Below are 10610 nucleotides of genomic sequence, written 5' to 3'. Positions count from 1 at the left end.
AAATAACTCAAATGACAATGAACAGTTTTACTCACATATAACGTAACTTTCTAATGGTTCTGCTTTGTTCCTGTCACTCTCATGGCCGTTCCTATCCTGATTGTGGATTGCATTGTTTGCTTTCTATTTTTTTATTAATAATAAATACCTTCTGTCTACTCTACTGGTCCAATATATTTAAAAACATGTTATCCAAGACCGAGTTCATATTCATCTACAGGTTCATCACAGGCCAAACTAGAAAGAAATCTAGTCAGTGAGCACACCATCAAGCGTAAAGAGATGGATGCACCTCTTTTCCCCTGTTTTGATGATTCTTTTGTCGACGATGGATACTAATCTTCCTCGCCGCTCCAAAACAAATCCAGATATGGAGGTTAACGTTGAGTGATTGAACAATTGGATCGACCACATCACAGACCAACCGAAATTACAGGTGAAAGTGAGAGACAATTAGATCACAAGCAGGTCCATATCCCAAAAGCTCATTGGGTCAAGTACCTTTAATTTTCTGCACACCAGCTGGTACGAAGCCTCGCATCTCCTCTGGTGCGGTGTAACCAAGGTTCTTATTCTATTGGGTATCACGAGACATGGACCACATGCAGGCCCCCACTCGGCAGTGCAAGTGTCACGGCATAGTGGCGATGGCAGGATCTTGTGTCTGTCGGACACGACACGTGTGTCCAACGCAGTCGTAGAGAAATCATTATTAGCAACGCACTCGATATCTATATCGAGATCTCCAGGGATTTAATTACTACCTCTTCGATCTGTGAGAACAAGTCTTACATTCCCTATGTGTTCTCCACATCCCCTACCCTGCATCGCATCAAGATCAAGCCACCGGTAATTCATACTGTACATCCTAATACCAATGCCAATAATTACAATAAACTATGTCGTTCTCCATCTCTTCACGTTACGCCCGCAATCCTCGAAGCCATAAACTAACAGGCAATGCATTTAGTTTGTCATATGATGGATGGATGCTTGAAATAGCGGTAACAACGGTAAGACTTGTTTTGTCATGGTGACGAGGTTTTGGCCACGATAGATGCAAGCACACTTAAAATAACTCTAAGAAAACAGAGGTGCCGTACCTGCAAAGCCTTTTCGACGAGGTTCCGAATCAATAAGGATGAACGACTGGGAGACGAAGCGTGGAAAGTTATCAATGATGTGATCCACACCTAAGAAGGCAGTCAATCGAAACATTGAGATAAAGATAAACAATACGTATGGAAGTTGCAAACACCAAAGTATTTGAAAGCAGTGTACAATTCATCAGAGGTAACAGAGAGGATCAAAAGCATCATTAATGATATTCCTATATAAGAATTACATGCCAACAAAGTAGATATTGAATTTGCGACGCAGAGTGTAACTCACTAATGATAACAATTCACGGAGTTATGTAAATATTGAAGGAAGTAATTGTACCTATGTCAGAGATTAACAGCTCTGCTATGTGGTCCACTAAGACTACCCACAGTGTTGATTCCTCCAGTATCCCTCGAGATGGATATAGAATGTAGAAGAGAGAACTTCACCGGTAAGGTTGGATGCCAGCTACCGAAGTCGCACGTTTCCATGGTAGTTGGCAGATTTCTAGATTGACTGCAATAGCAACATGTGTGAATTCATTTGGTAGTCAAGCCCGTTACATGGGGTTGCAAATTTGCAGCAAACAGTGTCATAAAATTCACCAGCACTTTTGCAGTACACACTATAGAATGCCAAGGTACTGTCGATTGTTTTCCCTTCATTTGTTAAGTTTAGGCAAAAACCAAGGAACAGGGTGGCAGATAAGCCATATATAGAGCGAAAATGGTAGCATTATGTCGATGTTTATGTAAGTCCTATGAATGGCTAGTGACATCAACAAAGCTGGCACATATACTTTCACTAACAAAAAAAAATTGAATGATTTCTCAACTACCAAAGGTTTTGATACATAAAAGAGAGAAGTGTCTCTCAGAGGCAGAGCTGCTGGAATAATTAAGGGCAACAAGGTTACATGCCAGTTGGGTGATAACTTATGATCTCCTTGGTTAGAAGGTTTAGTTTAAATATCAGGCTCTCTCTTGTACTAACTTCATTAGAAAAAGCTCATCATAATTGTTTGTTTTCTACGTAGGTTCCATTGAAAGCTCATTCTAGGATTCTGGAGAACCTAAAAATACTGCAGCTACGAGCATATGCATGCACATAGGGCACAGGGTTGCAAATGGGAAACTGTATTGGTTTTTGGAATGATCCATCTAATCAATATTTTAATCTAAACATTTTGAATCTGAACTTGATCATTTTCATTTGGATGAACTTGGTCCGGATCAAAAAGTTACTTAAAATGTCTTTTTCATCAATCTAGGCTTATATATTGTATCAGACTAGTACTGATTGTGACCCTACTATTAATAAAATATAATTATCATGGACTAGATCCACAAGAGGGTTGCAATATTTAACAACATTATCTAATATCAAAAACTCATATCTTATGAAATCACTTAAAATCCACACCAAAATGCTAAGATTACATCGAAATATATCAGAACTTGAAAGTAAATAAAAGTAATATTGTCTAGTTCGGAAAAGGTTTGGGTCACATACTAATCATTTTTCATGTGATTTCATTCGCAATCTGCACGTGAACTATAACTCCTTATTTGATCCAAGTACGATTAAATGAATTAGTCTGGATGAAATTATTTGCTCCCAGGTTGGAATTGGAGCAGAATCAGGTCAACCTCTGCACCAAGAACAAACGCATTCTATAGTATTCGATGCAGTTCTTTATACTCGTCATTGGTTATCGAGTCTCCAACTTTTCTTCGTATAGAGAAGGATATTTTTCTGCTATTCCTAAATTACAACCCAAGGCAGGGAGGAATCCCCAAAAGTAGAGACTATCCGGAGTGATGACATTGAGTACATCCATCTAGTGTTAATAAACTAACTAATGGTGTCAAAAAGTTCACTTCTGATGAAGTGTCACAAAAATAGTATCAAGCATGTAGTCCTCTAGTCCTTTTTGAGGAAAGAAGCCCAATGATCATAGAATCAGAAAACTACAAAACCCAGAAGGATGGATTAAAGTTTTCTAAAAAAAGATTTTCAAAAAGCTTTAAGAATCAGAAAACTTTTAACCTTTAAACATTGGAAGAGATGCAAGCCTACCATCTTATTGGACTTTTGTAGGTGACACAAGTAAATCAAAGACAAGAAAAGAAGTTTCAAAACCCATCATAAGCTCACAATAATGAATAATTGGTGATCTTCCTCAGTGAAAACAAGCTTTTCTTATCTCAGATGCCACCAAATTGAGCAGTCAATGCAGTTGAGATCTAGCAGTTCCAGACACGCAGCAGTAGCAACAAAACCTACAATCGATGGAGCCACATAAAAGAAGCAAACTCTTGACATGTAAGCCTGCTTAGACTTAGGGTGCAAATTTGTGACAAATTAGAAGTACATATTCTTATGATTGTCAATATCTAGCACATCTCACTATATTACCTATTTAGATTGGATTTCCTATCCCAAACTTGTTCTTGGATTTAGTTACTGCTACAGAATGCCAATGGAAGTGTTTTCCTAAATAATAAAAACAGAAGTTTTCTAGCATATGCCTTCGTGGATTAATTTCCAGATGTAATGGTTCTTAACATAAATATTGAAATCTCTCCTCGTTTCTACAATGTTCTTACCAGAAAATGCAATTTCAACACTTTCATGCCTCTTTCAGGACTCCTATAGTAGTTTATTGTTCACCTTGATGGACTATGTACTGTGTAGTACTAATATGCCAAGTATCTTCTTTATCAGTCTACGATAAAGAATGTAACAAAGTAACTATGTTCCTTGTCAAATACTTTGATAATTTGGTTAGATGTTATTTTCAAACTATTGAAACTGACATGACATCTTTACTAATTTAGAATAGGTTCAAGAAGTATGAACATCTGCTTGGTTTGTTAAAGATGCATTATGCTTTGCTTGACGCACATGTTCATTATGCAAAATATCGAATCCTTTGAAAAATATATTTCCTTCTCTATGAAAAGATGACTTTCGGCTTTTCATCTAAATGGTGGTTAAAAGGAAACAAGAAGTAATGAGTTGGAAGACATGCTATCATAAGACAAACAGCACTTACAAAATCAATCAGCCAAGTATCAAAATCTTATGTCAACCTGTAAATCACCAATCGGATCAGAACTGTTCTGATTGGTGAAGTGAATTTGATGGCACCACATGTGTATCACGTTGCAGTGCAGCTAGTGCACGCGCGAGAACAATCGTCACTAAAAATCCGAAAAGAACTCCGCAATCAGATTTGTTTTTCGGAATAACCTAACCCATAAACGAAACGGCTCGATCCATCCAGTGATAGCTCCTTTATAAGATTCTAACAAATGAACTAATTGGTCAACCAGATTATATTCATAGGTAAGTTTCTGAGAGAATCGTACTTTTTCATGAAAAACACCTTTGAATCAGAAGAAAAATAGTGGGAAATCATTCAAGCATAACTCCAGATTCAACATAAACATCAATAAGTTGAATAAAAATTACGACGTACTGTGAATTATCTGAAGAAAGAAGCAACGAAACCCTAATTCGCTTACCAGACGCGGAGAATTTGGGGAAGAGGGATTCGAATCCAAAGCTTGTTTCGCCGGTGAACGACGAGCGGGAAAGCATTATATAGACGTTGTGTTGCCTCCTAAATGACTTATCTACCCCTACACCATAAAACCATTGACGATCAAATCCGTCCACTGAAGGATGATCAGGAGCCGTCTATTCAAAATCTGTGCACGGCAAAATGGTCGGCGATGCGGAGAAGAAAAGAATACGTTAACTGCAATCTTACTGCGGCACATGTTATATCTTTTTCGCGAATTCTATGCCACGTAAACCCACTGCTTTTCCACGTGGTCGCTTACGAAGGCCCTCCGAAGGTACTACCCATTCGTCCAAGCAACGGCATCAAACATTTCATGAAAAACGATCTTGACCGTTCGTTCTTCCGGATGCATGCGATCAGAGACGTCAGTCCAGCAGCCGGCTTGACGGCGGGAACAAACTAGTTTTGATCCATGTTTCCGTCCATGTTCTCGTACAAGTCTCTCTGGGTCCATCTGTGGTTTTCCCCTGCTTCGGTTTATGGCGTAGGAGTCGTCGATTTGGAGATCAACCAACTCTTGGTGGCCAAATCTACCGAGAGGTCAGTCCATGGATCCTTGTTTTGCTTATATGAATATTCATGCTAGGTTATGTCTCGCAACGAAGAGTTCACTCAACCTGATTCATGTATAGGTAAATGGGTAAAGATTGCAATTTTGATCCTCAGGCCGAGGAAAAATCTGTTCCTCAGAACAAAATCTGAACAAAGAATTAGTATTTTCGTACAAAAACCCTTTGGTTTGTCGTCTTGGGGGAGATTTAGTGTTAAAAGGAGCTCCAAGTGGTCATTGATTTAGCTTACCTACCGGATGAGTCCCTCTTGTTGAATCAAAACCTAGTCTTGCTTAATCCTATGTAAGAAACTGATGGAATATTTCGTTGTGGTAGTTGTTAATGGCCTATTTCTGAACTACGCATAAATATCTTAGTGCATTACAAGGAATACTTGTAAGTGGCGCAGGAGGAGGGAGTTTACGAATGGCATATGACCGCGTCTCCAACTTTGAAGGAGTGTATAAAAGTCTTCACCTTCCAGCAGTCATTATCGGAGGAACTTTTGTGCTGATTGCATTAGCGCTGTCAACAATACTCATTCTGCAACACCTACGAGCATACACTAATCCTGCAGTGAGTTCTACATCTGTTTTCGACAGTATATAGCTACACTGGTGATGACTGCGGTTAACACCGCTACACTTCTCTTTTACCTAGATAATGTAAATATGTGAAATATAGCATCATCAATTTCTAATATAGATCATAATATCAGTGTTTAGACTAGCAAAATTGCATTTGCATCGACATCATATCCTGAAAAGATTTAAATCTCTTAGAGCATAAAGAAGACATTCCATGTGGGTAATAGAGATGGCTAGGAATGCGTTAAAACAACAACAACGACATCAATAATAATAACAACAAACCGTAATGTCCCAACTATTTGGGGTTGACGGCATATTTTGAAGTTAGGAGTGTTTTAAGCGTTGAACATAAATTGATAGTTTTCCATTTGATGTTTCTAGGAACAGAAGTGGATCATTGGTGTCTTATTCATGGTTCCAGTATATGCCACTGAGTCTGTAAGTATTGCTTCTTATATCTTCCTGGACTCCTACCTTATCTAATCATGTATAAACATGCACATACATCTATTTTCATGATATTGTGTGATGACGTGGACACACCACTGTCTTGAGCTTAGTACTAACTTAAAATTCCAAGTTATAGAACAGAGAATAATCCACTGCTTTCTATTTTTGAATTCCCCTTTCTTGTTGTCTTCTTACCACATACTTGGAAACCAAATAAGGATTATAGACAACCAATGCCAGAAACTCTTCAAAGCACTTGGGCGGTCAGAAGTAAGAGATACCTGCAGTCCAAAGAGAATTGTATTAAATCTCTGTTTCTTACCTTCTTGTGCAAGATAAGTTACTGCAATAAGTTTTCGCTTTTAGTAACTTTGTTGGTTGCTGCTATACATTGGGGGAATGGGCATTAGTCTTGCAAGAATGGGCATCGGTCTCTTTTGTTTGTGTCCTCTTTATCCATGGTATGGATGAAATATGCTGCTGGAGATGGTAAATTATCAAATTGAACAGTATGCCCTAGATCAGCACAAAGATAATGCCACAAGTAGTGAGCTTTAGATAACCTATAAAATGAAAATAACGGTTAGTGATGATCAGTCATAGACTCCTTATGGTATCTGTGATGTAAACATATGTTTGATCTTTCAAATGAGAGGCTCTGCAATTATAACAACACAAAACAAAAACTTTCTTGTGACACATTGTTGCAATTCTTACTTGATAATTATCTTTATATTGAACATGTAGGTCATGACCAATTGGCTTGTCCTTAATCATGTAGGCCATCAAAATCGGGTTAGTCTTACAATTTATAACCCTCGTTTCTGTAATGAACTTAAAAAAATTTTGTAGTGAATATATTTTGGACAATGTAAATCATCGCAAACTGATTTGTCATCAACCTTGATGTTTAAGCCAGTACACTGATTTACTGGCTTATGGTACTTCTTTAATTCTTTTTAAAGTTGAAGATATTATACTTACAAGTGTATTGTCCATTTGCAGGCTTTTGAACTCTTTGTTTCTTCTGTTGTACTTGGCTTTCTTATGTCAATGATCTGCAGTGTTTTTGCTTGTCAGATAATATCACTATGGAACTCGAAATTTTCTATGGTTTGTGACATCTTAAGGAATTGCTATGAATCATTTGCCTTGTATTCTTTCTGGTGCTACTTGGTTGCCTGTCTTGGTAAGATTTTCCATTTATTTTCCTGTCAATTGGATTTTTTACTGTACATTTTTATGCCAAAAAAAGGGTGGTCACTGGTACGAACTAACTGATACTTTGTCCTGAAAAGATATATTTCTTTTGTATGATATCAGTAATCGTGATAATCATTATCTGATACACACATGATATTCATTAATTATTGTAAATTTATATGAGTGAATAGTGGACTATCCCCGAGGCCAAGTAATTATAATAGGTCTGCATGATTGTTGTTTCATTCTAGACCAATCTATAGTTGTACATCTTGAGATACCATTTTAATTGCAGGTAGGCACAACACACTAGTTAAAAACTAGGAGATGTCAATTTGAAATTGCTCATTAACCATGGTGTATCTATTTTAGGAGGTGAAGATAGGGTTGTGGAACTACTTGAGAATGCAGCTAGAGAAGATATCAGTGAGCAATTGCTCATGGAAGAAGATGATGAAGCTCAACATCAGCATTCACTAAATGATTTTGTATTCCACCCAAATGTGCTCGGCAAAGATTTATACACAATTATAAAATTTGGTATTGTACAATATGTAAGTGCATATGCTTGCATGTTCTCTATGCTTATCATGAAACAGCTGCTAAATTCAAAAGTATCCGCAGATGATACTGAAAACATTATGTGCCTTCTTGGCATTGTTACTGGAACTTTTTGGAGTTTATCGAGAAGGGGAATTCAAGTGGTACTATGGGTATGGCTTATATAGAGGAACCTCATTTGGATATTTTCTGTACCCTAACCTCACAACTTCTTGACAACTTGGCTGTTTTTTTTTGGGTTACTTGATAATTTTCTTTTTGATAGCAAACAATTGCTTACAGGTACCCATATGTTACGATCATCATAAATTTCAGTCAAATGTGGGCTTTGTATTGCCTCGTGCAGTTCTACAATGTCACTCATAGCAGGTTACAAGCTATCAAGCCATTATCAAAGTTCATAAGCTTTAAAGCCATTGTCTTTGCAACTTGGTGGCAGGGTGTTGGTATTGCATTAGTCTGTTATGTTGGTATTCTACCAAAATGGGGGAAAATTCAAAATGGTATTCAAGATTTTATTATCTGCATTGAAGTGAGTCCTGAACTTAGAACATAGTGTTCTCACATTCTCAAATGATATAATATCCTTTTTATGTATCTGGTATTTTGATGTTTTCTTGTGCATTAACTTTAAAGAAGGTTGTGGATCCTTTTTACAGATGGCTATTGCAGCAATTGCCCATGTATATGTTTTCTCGGCAGAACATTATAAATATCTGCCAGTTTCTGGTTGTGGGAAAATAACATCTGTAGAATCTAAAACCAAATCTAAATTAGTTGAAAATGCCAAGAGCGGGCCAGCCACTGTGGAGCAGAAGGAAACACATGTTGAAGCTCCTGGAACAAGAATCACGGAGAGTGTTCAAGATGTTGTTCTAGGAGGTGGCGAACATGTGAGTCCTCTCATCTTATAATACAGTAAATTGAGATGGCATAAAGTAGATACATTTACCTGTAGTTAACTTTAGCATTAGTACATGAAATCTATGACAATTGCTTTGTAAAATTTATGTCTCTCTTGGTTCTTTAACCTTTTGCTTGTGGTAAAGAATGTGGTAAAGGATGTGGCATTAACCATATCTCAAGCAATTGAACCCTTTGTAAAATTTTTGTGCAGGTGGTAAAGGATGTGGCATTAACCATATCTCAAGCAATTGAACCCGTCGAGAAAAGTGTCACCAAGTTCCAGGACACCATTCGTCACATCTCTGTTGGCTCTGATAAAGGAAAAAAACCTGAAGTTGAAGTAGACGAATGTGTTACAGAGAACTTTGTGGATCTGAAATTGGAATTCAGCTCCGAAATGAAAGTTGAGTCTGAAAATACAGAGAATCTTGGTCACCACAAATCTGTAGTCAATTCTGAAGTGAAGTATGAAGCTGAAAGTTGCCCAAGATGACAGTGCTTTGTGCCTCAAGATGTCAAATGCACAATATCTTTGTTGTCAAAGTTACAGTTGGTTTAGACTTTTGTATACACTAGCTTCATATTGAAAGTTTGTAATGGTTGTCCATAGTTTCTTGTTCCATAGTTGCTTCTATCTCTGAGAAAAGGGTCTGTCCTGTGGAGTTATTAGTGATCAGGTGTATGTTTTAGCAATGGCAGCATTTGATAGAAGATTTATTTTGCTTTGTAACATCTTATCATGTAAAAATATCTGGCAATGGTATTCAATAGTGGCCAAGGAACTCATTATTCCTGCACAGATCAGTGATTCTTGAGATTGTTACGATTTAGAGAACTTGTGAGCCATAACAGGCATGTCATGTTTTTATGTCTTTAATTCATATTAGCTAGCTGCATTGGGAATAAGTCACTGGAGTTCTTTGGATGTTACCAAAAGTATATGTGAATGATTTTTATACATAAATATAAAGGTTGGGATATATGTATAAAAGAAATGGACGATAGAAAGGATGAGATCAAAATGGGTTTGCATTGAACTATTTATTTAGGAAGGAAAAGAAAATTATCCATGAAACTTCTGTTAAATAGAGACACTTTTATTTTGATTATTAACCCTTATCTACCCCATTTAAATCTAGTTGGGATAAAATCTTTTTTTCTATATTTAAAGCTGGTATGAGAAAAAGTTTGAATAAAACATCTTAATTGATAATTTGACAATGTCAGTTAAATCTGAAGAAAAATTTTTCAAATAGTTTCTCATAATCATAAAAGATAAATCAAGACACGTTTCTTTCTTTTATCATCACCTAACTCAATTGAGTATCGAAAAGATCACGTTAAAAAATTATATAATATTAGTCTTAATATATGTTAGACACTACATTCGATACTCTCAAACAAGATCAAAAGCTCTTAGCGCAAGTTAATTCTAAATTTGATCAAAGGATAATAAAATAAAATCCTTCTTTGTTAATTAAGCTCATAATGATATGTTAATTTTATTTTTTTAAAAAAATATTTTATATATTCAACTATTAGATTTAACAAATGTACTTAATGCTTTCAGCATGACTCAGATTTTGATCTTTTACCATTATATTTGGTGCATTTGTGAAATTATTCAATTTTTCTCAAGTTGAGACTGATTGG

The 10610-nt window shown here is 36.6% G+C and overlaps 1 protein-coding gene across 1 annotated transcript; it reads left to right on the top strand.

Moving 5' to 3' along the window:
- Positions 1–5541: 5541 nt before the first annotated feature.
- Positions 5542–9450, top strand: LOC135613828 (protein LAZ1 homolog 2-like). The gene is made up of 8 exons (XM_065110851.1): positions 5542–5823; positions 6219–6275; positions 7368–7476; positions 7863–8044; positions 8115–8203; positions 8334–8583; positions 8711–8944; positions 9169–9450. The coding sequence occupies exons 1-8, from the start codon at positions 5674–5676 to the stop codon at positions 9448–9450; spliced, it is 1353 nt and encodes a 450-aa protein (XP_064966923.1). The 5' UTR covers positions 5542–5673.
- Positions 9451–10610: the final 1160 nt, after the last annotated feature.

This window comes from Musa acuminata, chromosome BXJ2-6 (genome assembly GCF_036884655.1).
Source record: "Musa acuminata AAA Group cultivar baxijiao chromosome BXJ2-6, Cavendish_Baxijiao_AAA, whole genome shotgun sequence".
In the NCBI taxonomy this organism is placed as follows: Eukaryota; Viridiplantae; Streptophyta; class Magnoliopsida; order Zingiberales; family Musaceae; genus Musa; species Musa acuminata.
This window is presented reverse-complemented; position numbering and strand designations above follow the sequence as displayed.

Excerpts from the sequence above, each read along its gene's own strand:
- LOC135613828 (XM_065110851.1), top strand. The coding sequence starts at position 5,674 with ATGGCATATGACCGCGTCTCCAACTTTGAAGGAGTGTATAAAAGTCTT. Across the intron at positions 5,824-6,218 it reads GAGCATACACTAATCCTGCA|GAACAGAAGTGGATCATTGG; the intron begins GTGAGTTCTACA and ends TGATGTTTCTAG. Across the intron at positions 7,477-7,862 it reads CTACTTGGTTGCCTGTCTTG|GAGGTGAAGATAGGGTTGTG; the intron begins GTAAGATTTTCC and ends TATCTATTTTAG.